This window comes from Armigeres subalbatus, chromosome 3 (genome assembly GCF_024139115.2).
Source record: "Armigeres subalbatus isolate Guangzhou_Male chromosome 3, GZ_Asu_2, whole genome shotgun sequence".
NCBI classification, from domain to species: domain Eukaryota; kingdom Metazoa; phylum Arthropoda; class Insecta; order Diptera; family Culicidae; genus Armigeres; species Armigeres subalbatus.
In genome coordinates, this window is record NC_085141.1 from 205,124,383 (window position 1) to 205,140,577 (window position 16,195).

General features: G+C 37.4%; 1 protein-coding gene across 2 annotated transcripts in view; it reads left to right on the plus strand.

Moving 5' to 3' along the window:
* Window positions 1-16,195, plus strand: part of LOC134227224 (WD repeat and FYVE domain-containing protein 3) — a 36,109-nt gene extending 19,914 nt beyond the window's left edge. Inside the window, exons 17-32 of one of the 2 annotated variants that reach the window (XM_062708573.1) lie at window positions 422-574; window positions 628-1,327; window positions 4,125-5,839; window positions 5,903-6,075; window positions 6,135-6,240; window positions 6,373-6,563; window positions 6,626-6,929; window positions 6,991-7,620; window positions 9,777-9,880; window positions 9,939-10,162; window positions 10,221-10,708; window positions 10,817-11,008; window positions 11,072-11,198; window positions 11,713-12,081; window positions 12,140-12,254; window positions 15,818-16,195. In XM_062708573.1, coding sequence (XP_062564557.1) covers window positions 422-574; window positions 628-1,327; window positions 4,125-5,839; window positions 5,903-6,075; window positions 6,135-6,240; window positions 6,373-6,563; window positions 6,626-6,929; window positions 6,991-7,620; window positions 9,777-9,880; window positions 9,939-10,162; window positions 10,221-10,708; window positions 10,817-11,008; window positions 11,072-11,198; window positions 11,713-12,081; window positions 12,140-12,254; window positions 15,818-15,980 — 5,754 coding nt within the window. In that variant the 3' untranslated portion in view covers window positions 15,981-16,195. The remainder of the gene's footprint in view (window positions 1-421; window positions 575-627; window positions 1,328-4,124; window positions 5,840-5,902; window positions 6,076-6,134; window positions 6,241-6,372; window positions 6,564-6,625; window positions 6,930-6,990; window positions 7,621-9,776; window positions 9,881-9,938; window positions 10,163-10,220; window positions 10,709-10,816; window positions 11,009-11,071; window positions 11,199-11,712; window positions 12,082-12,139; window positions 12,255-15,817) is intronic. The other variant, XM_062708574.1, reaches the window with a different exon arrangement.

Here is a 16,195-nt window from a genome sequence, read left to right on the forward strand (position 1 = left end):
TCCCTCTGTAATAGGCACACTCTAGTCTTTGCCCTTTTCAAATGGTATTTAGAAAACTTTAAATTTTATCTAAGCGCATTGGGGAAAACACTAAACATGGGGTGCATCCCGATCTAGATTCGTTGGTATTCGGACTGAGAGTGATGCACAAAAATAGAGGCAAACACAATTTAAAATTGTTGTTCTCCTTCCGTTGCGCGCGCTTCCGTGCCGTTTTCAAATTTCCTCTTTCGTCCTTCTCGCTTCCTGTTGAAACGCATATACTTACGTTTGCGTTAGCTGACTCACTTGTAGCGTACACGGTACAGTAATTCCGTACGGAACAGATAGTATGGGTTAAACATGGGAAACATATCTCTAAGTACATAATACTTCAGCTTCTGGGCCAATACTTTATTATACTCTCTTCTTCCCATTCAAGTGCATATCAAAACTGTTACACATTGTCGAGGATGTTTACGATCAAAATACACGTGAGGTTCTGTATGGCCTATTGGAAATATTACTTGGTCCTCAACCACGGATATCTGATCTACTACTGTTTGGACAAAGTTTGATCTATCAAATACCGCAGGTAAGCAGAAATATTAAACCAAAAATATTGTTAATTACATTTCATATTCTCAGCCAGGGGCAGGTGATGACAAAGACAAGACTGCTAATCTCGCCGATTACACGAACGAAGGAAACACAACAATCCTTGATCAAGAGCTGTATAAAAATAATACAACTCTCAGAAAGATACTCCTGCGTAATAAAGGCCTCTGTCTTCTGCACAGTATGCTTTTCACATCGAAAAACACAGTTAATGCCGTGTTATCAGAGGAAATTTCGAAGGTGCTTGGTTTGGACTGGTTGATGATGTTCATGCAACCACACTTGAACAGCACCACAGTCATATGGGCTATGCGAATTTTGGTTGTTCTGTGTGCGAACGATACCATCATTGGACGTTTCCGCGAGGGTACCATGAATAGTGGTTACATGAAGAATACCGAAGTTGTGTCACACAACAAAGACATGTTGCTGCTGTCGACGGCTCAAAGCGCAACCGCATCGACTAACTTGAAAAAGCCCCAGGAGCTGGTAGCCTCTGCCTTGGTGAAAACTAGCGATGAGTCCAAGTCACAGTTCATGAACTGTTCGGGGTTTACATATCTAGAGTGGCTTCTGCAGCACCACGTCAGCATTCCTGAGATATATTTTCTTCTAACGGCGTTAATTATGGGTCAGCCTGTGAAATTACTAGGTACGGAGCATATCAATGTAGATCTCGACCGCATCTGGACTTTTCTGTGGGGTGCTCCAGTTTCAGGAATCCTTGGTGGTGAGTATTTGTTTCAAGTAGATTACATTTATCTTATATTCATGACAAACAATTCAACGGATTTCTGGACATAGCAAAAAAACTTAAAAAATGTGTACATAATCAGCAAGAGGATCAGATACTACAAGTTTAGGGTATGACGGGGCAAGATGGGTCGCCTAAGGCGAACCCTGAGTATTTCAAAACAGAAACATTTTAATTCAACTTTTCAACATGGATCTATAAAAATAGTTCATAATCTGTAAGCCTGGGGTATGAAATAACAAAACTCCGCTTTTTATTCCATTTCGAGTCATTTAAGTAGAAGTCTATTTTTCTGTCAATCAAAAAACGGCGGGGTAAGATGGGTCAAACAGCGGGGCAAGATGGGTCACCTTGAAATACTGCAATTAATATTGTTTTTATTCCCAATATTGAATTACACACAGATAGATAGCTTTATTGCCAATAATTATATTGAATAAAAAATAATTTTTTAGCTTTGGATGAAGAAATGGCTCTACATTTAAAAATGTCTGCAAATTCTTATGAAAACAAGCCGTTCAAGTATTGCTTTCTTAAAAACAAAAAATAGACATTTTCAATAAACAAATTAACATCATTATGTCAAAAGTAACCTTAAAATGCTTAAACCAGCAATGGAAAATATGTTTTGAATACGAACTATGCCCTTCAGTATGTGCTGACCCATCTTGCCCCATTCGTAAGTTCATGTTAGAATGTCTAATTTTCGATCAAATTTATTTATTTCAACGCAGTTAGTATAACATCACCTACATTACTTATAATACGTTCACTATGTTACTAAAAATGTTTAAATTTTACATTGCTCGACGAGATTACACGTTTTATAGAAAGTGTGTTTTGCATAAGAAACAATGCTGAAAAATATTTTACCTTGCCATACTCTACCAAAATAAAATTTTCTCATCAAATCGAGTGATGTTAAAGTAGAACCAAATTATTCCTCCTTCTTCTTCTAATTGGCATTACATCCCCACACTGGGACAGAGCCGCCTTGCAGCTTAGTGTTCATTAAGCACTTCCACAGTTATTAACTGCGAGGTTTCTAAGCCAGGTTACCATTTTTGCATTCGTATATCATGAGGCTAACACGATGAAACTTTTATGCCCAGGGAAGTCGAGACAATTTCCAATCCGAAAATTGCCTAGACCGACACCGGGAATCGAACCCAGCCACCCTCAGCATGGTCTTGCTTTGTAGCCGCGCGTCTTACCGCACGGCTAAGGAGGGCCCCTTACCAAATTATTCCTCCTACAAAGTCATAATCTCCACATTAAAATGTACACGATGCTCAAAAACGGCCCTGACCCATCTTACCCCGTGACCCATCTTGCCCCGCCTAACCCTATAATCTTCTCAGTTAGTGACGTTGTGTTACTTAAATTCCCCAGTTATGTTATCTGACAATCTGACATCATTGGTTCATGGAACAACGAGGGTCTAGTTCATTCGGACTAAGGGCAGAGAAGCCTCTGTAGTACACAGGATTTGTCTGCATTCTGTCCAGCCAGACGCTTAGCTTCTCTCTACAGTCTGGTGTAGAATTCCTTAATCTTCTCATGCAGAAGTCTTTTTCTAACATGAATAAACAGAAATTGCATTTGGGGTTTTTGTTTCTTGCCAAGATTACTTCTATTTTTTATTCTTTATTCTTTCTTCCTTCTTTCCTCTTATTCTTCCCTCATCCGTCTTTATACTTCCTATTTTGATCTTTCCTCTTCTTTTTTTCTAATTTCTTGTTCCTTCTTTTATTCTTCCTTTATCATTCTTCCTCTTTTTTCTTCTTTCGTATCTCTTTTAGCTTTTTCTGCCTTTCTTCTTCTCTCTTCCTCGTTCCTTCTTTTTTTCTTTCTCCCTTCTTCTTTGTTCCTACTTCTTTCTTCTCTCTTTTTCTTTCTTTCTTCAACCTTCGGTTTTCCATCTACCTTCTTCCTCGTTCCTTCTTTCTCCTCTTTTCTTCCTTCTTCTTTATTTATTCTTTTTTTGTTCTTCCTTTTTATTAATTTTTCGTTCTACCTTCCTCTTTCTATTTCTTCCTTCCTTTATCCTTTAGCCTGTTTCCTTATTCTTTCTTTTTGCTTTCCTTCCTTTTTCTTTCATCTGCATTCTTCCTTCTTTCTTCCTTCTACCTTCTTCCTTTACCTTTTTCTTTCTACCTTATTCCTTCTTCATTATTCCATCTTTTTTCTTGCTTTTTCATTGTTTCTTCCCTTTTCCCTATTGCTTCTTCATTCTTCCCTGCTCCTTCTTCAAATTTTCGTCTTTCTTCTTCCGTCTTCTATCTACCTTCTTCCACCTTTTTCCCTGTTTCTTCTTTCTTACTTATTTTTTCTTTCATCTGCCTCCTTCCTTCTTCTATCTTCCTTCTTTCTTCTTCCGCCTTCCTTCTTCCTTGTCCCTTGTGCCTTATTTCTTCTTCCTTCTTCCGCATTCCTTGTTTCTTGTGCCTTATTTATCCTTCCGCCTTCTCTTTTTTGTCCCCTATGCCTTATTCCTTCATTCTTTTTCTTTCTTCCTTCTGCTTCCTGGTTCTTTCCTCTTTTTGCTCCTTTTCCTTCTTCCTTAATCCGCCTTTCTTCTTCCTGCTTTATTTCTCCTTTTTTCGTCTTTCTTCATAATTTATTTGTTTTTGTTCTATATTATTTATTTTGTATTCCTTATTCTCTATCTTTATTTTTTATTCTTTATTCATTATTAACTACTCAAAAACTCGACTTGTTCTTCGTACGGTATTAATGATAAATCACTCTTGCGTTCTAATTCTATTTTCAGCATCGTCTGCCTCAAAGATGTCGCTATGTCCGGAAGCCGTATGCATACTATTGAATATCATTAGAAAAATAGTTCACACCACAAACAATGCCGAATGGCTTCATAACCATCCGAATACGTTAGTACAGGTCCTTTTCTCATTGTATCACAATCTGCCGGATTTCATGCCGGTCGTAATGTCGGCAGAAGTGATCACCTCGTTAATAGGTGTCATGTTTCCTTATCGCATCAAATCATTCGATTCCGAAACGAACAGTATTTCATCCCCATCTGGAGAGTTGGTGTCCTATCAAGATATAGAGAAACGTTTCTCCGAAAAAGAAAGCCATAAGTTGACGGAACATCCGGTTCGTAAGTTTGTTATTGATTTCTTACGCGTCGTTGCTGTTGATTCCCTAAGCTTGGCGTACAGCGGAAAGTGCACTCCGGTTGTTGACTGTATTCTAGACGCGTATCCGGAAAATAGTTCATTCGATGCTAGATGCGAGTTTTTGACGGAAATCATAACCACCCTGATGGATCACTTGCTGGCTGCTGATATTTTGGTAGGGGAACAGGCCGCTCTTCCGATAGTTCCATTACTGCAATCCCATGTGCAAAATATAGCCCCTAATGTGTTTTACCTAACTGCTAGAGTTGTGGATAAGTTATGGCAAGGAAGTATAAATAAGGACCCACATGAAATATTCGAATTTGTCATAAAATTGATAACTCAAGCAAGGAGACGATCAAGTGCTATCTCACTGGACAACCTTTACCATTCACTCAATCGCTGCATTCTGTATCTCTTGTCGCGCTCTACTGACACCGTTCCTGATCAAATGATGGTAATGGAAGCACTCCACAAACTTACTACAAATAGACTGATGATCTTCGGTGCAGGAAACCATGAACCAGAGTTTATCGGATGCCTCACGTTCTGTTTAATGCAGTTAACGGCTAAAGAAAGAATTCTGCTGGATATCAAAGATTCTAAAGATGCCGATCGCACAACTACTTGGCACATCAATTCCGTCAATGACTCAAATGACGTTGGGGACGATTCACTTAATCATCACCAAGGCACAAACTTAATCGGAAATGCTGCATCTCGAGTCTGGGAAGAACTGTACGTCTGCAAGAAGCCAGCAATCGAGGAGGTGTTCAAGATTAGTTTGACGCCACCAATAAATAACACAAAAGCACCTGACATGACAATAACTAGGGAGCAAATTTTGGAATCTGCCACCAAACTCTGGTTTAGCTACATAGATGGGGAGAAACGAGCTCAGGATCGAATACCATGGGAATTACATAATAATATACAGTCGAAGATTCAAAAGGTGACAGGAAATCTAACGAGACTGGCAAGTCGCACAAAGGTGAAAAAAGATGAACAAAACAAGGGCAAAACTGAAATTGACACGGAAACGATGTACCAATTAAATCTAGTCAATTTATGCTTAGTTAAGGATTTTTGGGAGCTGCGAAGCTCTCAGCATATGCATATGGCTCAACATACTCAACGGTATGTTTATCAGGAATGGCTTCAATCTGAAGCTGAACTATTTCGAGAAAGAGGATTGTGGGGCCCGAAGGGTACAATTAACTTTACAAAGTGGATATTAGATACTACGGAAGGGCCGCATCGCATGCGTAAAAAGATGATGAAAAATGATCTCTTCTATGTCCACTACCCATACCGGCCAGAATTGGAGCTCTCTGATCAAGCTAGTGTAAGTATAAAATTTCCCCCTGTTGTATTCACATTGTTTAGTTTACGATTTCTTTGCCAATAGCGTCAATTGAAGTATAAAGTGGCAACAAGTCTGGACAGTAAAAAGTACTACAACAGTATTCAACAAATGCCCAAAGTTCTTTCTCTTCAAATGGAGCAGGAATCTGGGGTTAAAAATCCATTAGCCCAATCTTCGAGTTTAGCTAATTCTAGTCGATCGAATTTAGAGAGCAAGTATGTTTATTCAACTAACGAGTGACACTTATATTTGAGATAATCAACTATCATTATAGGACTAACGACAATGATCAACATTATGATATGGAAGATGATGACGAGGAATTATCTGCGACCCCGGACAATCAAACACTTCTCCGTTTGCTTGAGGAAAAAGAAAAGGTAACATTTCACTTATACGTTGGCTTATGTGAAGAATCCAATTAGGGTTTTCCTGCAGTCTTTGTTTCAATATTTGTTGTTCTAATTCATAATAATCATCTTCAACGCTCATTTTTTGTTTTTTTTTTACAGATATCTCACATATTTCGATGTGCAAGGATACAAGGGTTGGATACATTCGAAGGCTTACTTCTATTTGGCAGAGAACACTGCTACGTTATTGATGGGTTTACTTTAATGAAGAATCGAGAGATCCGTGATATTGATTCGATACCACTCGGAAGCTACGAACCCATTCTACCAAATCCGGGAAATACCAGAATGTAATCGAAGTTCTTTTTTCGTGTCAATTGTGTATTATATTGAATACATGTTTCTTTTGCAGTTCTCACGAATTGAGACAGAATTCTAAATTCTCCTATGAGGAAATAAGAGAGGTACATAAAAGAAGATATCTTTTGCAACCAATTGCGCTGGAAGTGTTTTCTGGAGATGGTAGGAATTTTTTGCTGAGCTTCCCAAGGAAAGTAAGGAACAAGGTGTATCAAAGGCTCATGTCTGTAGCGACTTCAATTGCCGATAATGCGCAACAATCGGTGGCAGGTCAAAGCAGGTCGGCTAACGTAGAGCAGTCCTCTGGTATATTTAGCAGTTTGATCGGAGAAACGTCCGTAACACAGCGTTGGGTGGTACGTACTTCTACCATAGACAATTGTTATAAGCTCGATTAATGATTTGTAATTTACGCAGCGAGGCGAAATATCCAACTTCCAATATCTGATGCACTTGAATACATTGGCGGGACGGTCCTATAACGATCTGATGCAATATCCCGTATTTCCATGGATTCTGGCTGACTATGACTCTGACAGACTGGATTTGAGCAATCCGAAATCGTTCCGTGATTTTTCCAAACCAATGGGCGCTCAATCAAAGGACCGTCTAGAACAGTTTGAAAAGCGCTACAAAGAGTGGGATGATCCACATGGCGAAACACCACCGTACTTTTACGGAACGCACTACAGCTCGGCGATGATCGTTTGTTCGTACTTGGTTCGGCTGGAACCGTTTACACAACATTTTCTGCGGCTGCAAGGAGGACATTTTGATTTGGCTGATCGGATGTTTCACAGTATCAAAGAGGCTTGGCATTCGGCTTCTAAACATAATATGGCTGACGTGAAAGAACTGATTCCGGAATTCTTCTACCTACCGGAGTTTCTGATCAACGATAACAACTTTGATTTTGGGATGAAACAGAACGGAGATATTTTGAACCATATTGTGTTGCCTCCGTGGGCCAAAGATGATCCTAGAGAATTTATTAGGATACATCGCGAAGCCTTGGAAAGCGACTATGTTAGTCGCCATCTTCATCTGGTATGTAACAAAAGATGTTTTTGTATTTCATATTTGTATCCTTTCAAAGTACACATTTGCCTGGAATAAGGCAAAAAGATAGATGACCCCTTTTTTAGAAGTACCGTGCTGTGCCCTAATTCCGTTCACCTAAGACAATACGCTATGTCTAAACTCTGAACTCTAAAAAATAGTCGTTTAGTATTTTGAAGCTGCAATTTCGCTGCATAGTGTCATTTTCTATATACAATTGAAAATAAAATATTTTGGGATGCATTCATAGACTTGGGTTCCAATAGTGAAAACAAAATTGACCAATTCTGTAGTCCTAATTCGAATCACCTAAAATGGCATTGTTCCTAATTCCGTTCATTCATGTTCCTTATTCCAATCACCCGAACAACATTTGATTTCTTGGAGATGCTAATACCAGGCATCATTTTTCTCATTAATTATTATTGCAAATAAAAAGCTTAAAATGTTATTTTCTTTCAAAATCATAATACAATGAATGATACTCCCTTAGTTTAGCCAAGTTGGCTGTTTTTTCGTTTGTTTCACTTAGCATTCGATATTTTTCTATTATTTTTAGACAAAAAATCTTTGTTATTTATTATTTTGTCTTGCGTGAACGGAATTAGGCACTGATTGGAATAAAGGCACAGCACGGTACGCCTTTGTACGGAATAAATCAAAAGAGTAGATTACGTCTTCTTTAAAAGTATACATTTGCTTGGAATAAGTATATGATTCCTTCTTCAAAAGTACGCATTTTCACGGAGTAAGGCGAAGAGTGTATGATTTTTTCTTCAAAAGTTACACATTTACCCAAAATAAGGCAAAATAGTAGCTGACCCCTTCTTTAAAAGTACGAAATTCAGTTCTACGAAAGGTCGTGATCGTCATAAGACAGAGAGCAAAGGGCCTTTTTCTATCTCAAGCGATCAAATGGAAGTATTGTGGGCTTTTTGATAAATTTTGCATGAAAAGCAGTCATAAAAAGATGTTCTGCTGCTTTGTTTTAAATTTTATTTTTAAATTTAATTTCTAAATTATTTAATAAATAGATATATGCAAAAAATAATGACTAGTTGATAGATTAATTATTAGCATTGAGTAATTCGCACAAATTCGTAGGTGGGACAAGTCAAGACTATTGTATGTGAGTAGCAATGCACTCTCCAATAGTCGAGATACGTCCTGGCCACGTCCTTTTGAATGCTGAGGATAGTTGGACGCCTACTTAAGAAAGATGCAGAGAACTCTACGACCTCTCATAGGTGCCACGGGAGGTTTTGGAATTGTTAGTGAAAAAATACGCATTTTTTTGGATTAAAGCAGAATAATACTTAATTTTATCATTTAGAAACAGATGACTATTGTAAAACGCGCATTTGTTTGGATATTTTATAATTCTTTTAATTTTTATGCTAAATGGTAATTTTCCCCAATAATGGTCGTGGACCTGAAAGTCATTGTGATTATTTTTTTTTTTGTTTTACCAAATGCTCTTTATACCAAATGGCCCCTGGCTATTCAACTCGTTATGCCATTCAATATGGATGTTACACGGATTTTTTTTCCAAAATGCCAAAGGTTTTCTCTAAATTTTGCAAGATAACGTAGGAACTTCCAGATTCTTCTTCTTCGTCTTCTTGCCATTACATCCCCCGCTGGGACATTGCCGCATCGCAGTTTAGTGCTCATTAAGCACTTCCATAGTTATTAACTGCGAGGTTTCTAAAAGCCAAGTTACAATTTTTGCATTTGTATTTGTATATCATGATTCATGAGGCTAACACGTATACTTTTATGCCCAGGGATGTCGAGAAAATTTCCTAGATCGGACCGGGAATCGAACCCAGCCACCTTCAGCATGGTTTTGATTTGAAGCTGCATATCTTATCGCATTACTAAGAATGGCCCCAATCCAGATTCTTCACAATCTCTTAAAACAACCCAAAATTTTCCAAAATTCCGCTGGATTCTCCAACATTTACAAGACTTCCTAAGTTACGATGGAAGCACCATATTTGAAGCAGGTCCTAAATTGGCACACCTTCATATCAATTGATTAGTAAAACTCCTTTTCTTAAAAAAAAACAAAGAATCGCTAAATGAATCATTTTAGTGTTGCGTGGGGAATTATACTAACAAGTGTTTTTTTTTCTTTTCAGTGGATTGATTTGATATTTGGGTATAGACAACGAGGGCATGCAGCCGTAGAAGCTTGTAATGTGTTTCATCATCTATTCTACGAAGGCAATGTTGATATATACAAGTAAATTTATGGAACCGTTGTAGTTTGTTTGAAGCAATAACTCATTCCATTTTTTCAGTATCGAAGACCCGCTGAAAAAAAATGCCACTATCGGATTTATCAATAACTTTGGGCAAATTCCCAAACAATTGTTCCGAAAGGCTCATCCAGCAAAACGTGGACAGTCTTCAAAGAATACTATAATAGACTCCAGTCTAGTGCTGCAACAATCAATAAACTACACCGATAAACTGTTTTTCCATAATCTAGAGAACTTAAAGCCAAGCTCTCAACCAATCAAAGGTAGTATGGTCGTATAGTGTTCTCCAAATAAAACACTGATAACTATCTCCCATTTCAGAGGTGAAAGGCCCTGTAGGACATATTATACAGATGGAAAAGCTAGTGCTAGCTGTCGAGCAGAATAAAATTCTAATGCCACCGAGCTACAACCGTTACATTGCCTGGGGCTACGCAGATCATTCCATTCGTGTTGGCATTTATGACTCAGATCGTGCGCTGTTCGTGTGCGAGAATGTAGCCCCAGATTCGGGCGAAATCCTCGCATGTGTTTGTCCGAACGCTAGAACAATAATAATGGCAGGCACTAACTCTATTCTAACGGTCTGTGATATAGATTTTAAGCATAAACAGTTGTATGTGAAGCAGACACTTCACGGGCATACGGACGCGGTGACATCGTTGGCGGCAAGCACAGCGTACAACATCATAGTGTCGGGATCGAAGGACAAATCGGCCATAATCTGGGACATGTCAAGGTACAAGTATGTACGTCAGCTGTTAAACCACGTGGGAGTGGTGGCTGCGGTTAGCATTAATGAATTAACGGTAAGTGGTAGATTACAGTTTCAAAATCGAATGTCTAATGGATTCATTTTACTACATGTGCAAATATTTGCGATGACCACCTGAAAAACTTCTAATAATAATTTACAGGGTGATATCGCTACGTGTTCTGCTACTTGGTTATATGTCTGGACTATTAATGGAGACTGTTTGGCAAAGGTTAACACGAGTATCGGCTGTGCTGATCGGATGCAGCAGATTTTGTGTGTAACGTTTTCGCATAAGAACGAATGGGATAATGATAACGTGATCATAACTGGTTCAACCGATGGGGTAGTCAGGGTACCACCGTTGTTACCGAGATGATTGTTCAAACGATTTTGTAAATATTATCTTATTTTCTAGATGTGGTCCCTAGACCATGTGCAAATACCAACGGAACGCCAAAGCTGTAGTGAAAGTCATCTATACGAAGAAGAATTTGGCGATAATAGAGGATCGGATGGAGAATGTTCTTCTTTTGTAGATTTAGGTAGGATTCGACTATTTCCTTTTTTATTTAATGTGTTTTTTTAGTTGGGATTATGAAGTGGAAATAAAAATTGTAGAAAAATATGCACATGTGTGTGGTACCTCCTTTGCATGCTTCTAACTTCTTTTTTTAGTATACAACCACATTGGCTGTCGAACAATTGGTTATTAATTCAAATTGTATCTAATCGGAGTAGTGTTCATTAAAGATCTTATACCTAAATGTGCATACTGCATATGCATAACACATGTTTCAAAAATAGTCAAATTGATATCAAATTTTATGAGAAAGAATTCAATTATCTTGGTGGACTCGAATTCACAGCCCCTTACTCTCTACATAGGCGTGATAACTCCTATATTACAAAATTATTGGTGTCAGGGCTGAATGTGAATAAGTTTGTATATGTTCTATTCGATATGATACAATTTTCTGTAATTGTTCTAAGGCCATTTCTTTGTATGTATATACTGTGCACTAGTAACACCAAAATACATTTAATTTAATTCAATAGGCGCTGTCGTTAGATCATCCTCCACTAGTAGCATATATGAACAATACACAATACATGACAGTAACCAACCATCTAAGAGCAACACAGAGGACTCGCACAATACTTCTATACAATCATCCAGCAAAATAACTGCGAATGTAAAGGCCGTCTCCATTGATCGCCATCTAGATAAGTACGATTCAAGCGTCAACGGGCAATTTCTCACGAAGGAAGACACTCAGAAGACGAAGAAAACATTCCGCTGGCAACGTCAATTGATATTCCGTACCAAGCTAAGTATGCACACTGCTTATGATCTAAAGGACAATGTGGAACCAGCCAGCATCACCTCCTTGGCTATATCGAATGATCATCGGACGGTTTTCGTAGGTAATTATCGATGAAATTTTCGGTTAGTGCCAGATGCTAGATTACTTGTGCTTTATAGGCGATGCGAGGGGCAGAATCTTCTCTTGGAGTGTTGCTGATCAACCAGGAAAGGTGTTATCGGATAACTGGGTTAAGCAAGGTCCTAGTGATCGCTGTAATGGATGCCACATTCGGTAAGTTCAAAATTGTTCCAATTCCAAATACTCTCAACATTTGAGTTCAGACAGATACAAGTTCGTGAGCACTCAGTCATAGTTCTACATAAGTTTCATTAAGATCTAATATCTATGTGTTATATCATCAGTTAGATACCACTCACTTCCCAATTCCAGATGAATTGGGCTTGAGTGGCGAGCTCTTTTTATGCAATGTGGTTGGGTCTAGAGGTGGCTACAAATTGACAAGAGGCTAACATCCTTCTGATCAGTGCATTTGCTAATGAAGTTTGTGCATAGCTGTTACACAACTCAGTCTTTCCGGATTTGATTGTGTATGGAAGATGTCATTAGGGGCACTCCTTAGCCTAGCGCGGCTACAAAGCAAGACCATGCTGAGGGTGGCTGGGTTCGATTCCCGATGCCGGCTTAGGTAATTTTCGGATTGGAAATTGTCTCGATTTCCCTGGGGATAGAAGTATCATCGTGTTAGCCTCATGATATATGAATGCAAAAATTGTACCTTGGCTTAGAAACCTTGCATTTGAACTGTGGAAATGCTGAATGAATACCAATGTGCGAGGCGACAATGTTCCAGTGGGGGATATAATGCCAATAAGGAGAAAAGAAGAAAGGGAGATGGATTTTTATTTTTTTTTTAAAGCATAAAATATGTTTTAATAAAAATCTTATCTTTTGAGTCATTTAAAATATTTACAGTGCAATTTTTGACCATAATAAGATTTGAATATTTTATCTCAAATCGGGCAAGATGAGCACCCTAATTTGAAACAATCAAATAAATACACAAAAGACCTCTTTGGCACAACAAACAATTATGATTCACTATCCGTTAAATCTGTTTAATAACGTATATTATCTAATTTACTGAAATTTCAAACTGATTTCCGTTATTCAATGTCAGTTTAATGGTATCAATGAAAAATAATAACTTATCGATCCCAAAAACAGTTTTATTGTTTCAATATGGCCAATGTACATTAGAAGCTATTCGTTTTTGTTAATATTGGTGCTCTAATACATTTTAGTTAGAAAAGGTGATTTTCTATTTGCCCTTTAGTATATTTGAACAAGTCAAAAACAGAGTTTTAGTTAAGTCACATTTATCGGGACTATCGTTCTTTTCAATATTCGCGTTCTATCTAGTCCATATGTTAGATAAGAGACATCAAATAGAATTGTCGTATTGTAATATAAAAAACATGCTTGTCGAGAAGGTATTATGCTCATATTGCCCCGTTTTACCCTAGGGTAGCCTTCACTACATTTTTCGAATGAAATCTTTCACACGCACAAATTAAGTTTTTAACCATAGTAACTAATTTCTACGCCCGGTGGCCAACAAATAAACCACATTAGTACCTAGGGGTCAAACATTTATATCGCAAGCATTTTTTCTGGGAAAAATGACTTCCATCTTCAAAAATATTTTTCGAAAATATGTTTCACTGGTTAAATCGGTGTAGGCAGGAAAATATTCCCTTCCAGCAGTTGCTTCCAAATGATATGGAAACTATCGAAATGTAATTCAAACCTGATTAAATGGGCTTGTGCTGGTTATTCAATGACAAGCACATAATGGTTTGCATCCTTTTTATTATGGGATAGATAAAATACTAATGAAGGAATATAAAACGTCTTTGATTAAGGAGACGTTTTGCCCAGGCACTTGTTGAAAGCCATTTTTCCATTACTTTTCAAACAAGCTTTATTACGTGTTATCTGTTATATTTTCATATGACAGAGCCAATGCCTTTACGTCCTTTTGGACTACAGGCAACGCGAATTTTTGGGCTACAAAACAACACAAAGTTCGCATTAATTGCGTTGAAAAGTAATAAGTTATTTAAATATTGTCTTGGGGGGCATATTAGGTATGCCGTCTTACCCTAAGATGAATGGTACCCCTGGAGCCGGCGTTCTGATACCTGATGCCCTAATATGAATGGTAAACTAGGATTTTTGTTTGGTTTACACAGATATTTTGTAGGTGATGTAATCTGTACACTTATTACGTAAGAGATTTTTTGTTTTTAATTATCTAATTTTTATTATCATATAATAGAAAATACATTGGCGTAAACAAGGGGGGAGGGTGATGGGGCTTAGCCCACTTAGAAAACTATTATCCCCCACTAGTATTTGAAAATTTAATTGGTATTCATATCAGTTTTTGACACATAGGGTATTAATTACTGAAAAAAAAATGATGATAATACATAACACATTTATCTCTCATTTTCATTCTATCGTAACGAAATGAATGGAAGAAAATTTGGCTTGTTTCTCATTTTTGAGTTTTTTTTAACTGCTAGAAAATAGAAATAGAAAATGTACTTTCTGACAAATTATTTAGTTTTTCAAGACTGTCATTTGAAATCACAAATTTTGAAGTGTTTGTAATAAAGATGTCATATACTTCTATCAGATGTCTGTTTGTCTATTTTTCATAAAACCTACTAATGAGTTCGGCACTGAATAGATCTTAATAAGTTGGATTTTAGTATAGGAACTTCATAAGATGTTCCTTTCAAAAGTATGCGGTTTTCAGTTTCTCTACACCTACAGCAATTAATTCAATGTATTTCCAATCTAGATGGTCGTTGTTTCCGCATATTAGACGTGTAGTTCTTTTGCTTTGTACCAATATAATGAGCGGTCGGGGAACACTTGTATGTATTTGTTCCTAAGTAACGCTTTTGATTTTTAATAAGACCACGAATTACTCTACAAAACTGCTTTGAAACTAGTGGCTATTCCATAACCACAAGCTGCCTAGTCCAAAAATCATATTCGAGAAATTTTTGCACGTAAATACATGTTAAAAGTAGACTCTGATAACCAACAAAACATTGCTTTATTCTACTCTTGTGTCGGTGAACATGTAAAAAGTGAGAGTACAAGACGCCACAGTTTGAAACCAATATGAATGTTACTGGAGTTTGAAAAAGTGGACAATGACCTTCCAAGGTTCAATGCAAATCCCGAAGATTGATCGTTGTTCATATCATTTTCGAATCAACATTTCAAAGCACGACCTCGATGTGCGTTTATAGAGATAATGAGGACATGATTTGACTCCGAAACTGTTTGAAAGTTGAAGCGTTTGCTGCAATTCGGAGCTTTCTCTTGCATCCGTAAATGGTTTGTATACCATTCACCATAATAACCTTCGTCCCCCCGATAGAACATTTTAGTTAACTCACGACATGAAACAGGAGACTATACACTTTCGCGTGATGTTTCAGAGATACTTTAAATTGTGATCAATTTTTCAACTTTCCCAGCGAAATGTTCTATCTTTTCGGATATATAAACACAGCAGGGCTTAAGATGAATCGTAAATCTTGCAAATCGGCCTATCCGTTCGTGAGTTATAATGCCTCAAAGGAAATGTAAATTCTTTAGAGATATCCGTGTCAAAGCATATCTAGCCAACTTTCAGGAAATTTTAGTAACATAATATCCTTTCTAATAATAGAACAAATCTGCCAAAGCCGTAATTTTCCCTATTTTAAACTAATTGCGAAAACATATAAAAAATAGTTATTTATTCACAGTTTCAGCCGATACGACCGGAAGAATGTTTGTCGTAGCTGTGGGCAGGAGTTTTGTGGAAAGTGTTGTCACCTCGACTCCACTATATTCCAGCTGAGGATTCGTATGCCGGTTCGCATTTGTAAAGTATGTCATAGTCGTCTACAGGAAACTAATGATGCATAGGTTTGAAAAAAAGTAATAGAGGAAAACAAAACAGTTCAGTATTATATACATTATTACTGAAGTAGATTGAGTAATTGTTGTGTTTGATTGTTGATTTCTTATCCGTATATAGTTCAAAGTGATCATGAGCGTAGTGCAATACAATGTTGACTAGTATAGAGGGCAAAATACCAGAACAATAAATTATTGTATATACATATAGTACATAACTGTAA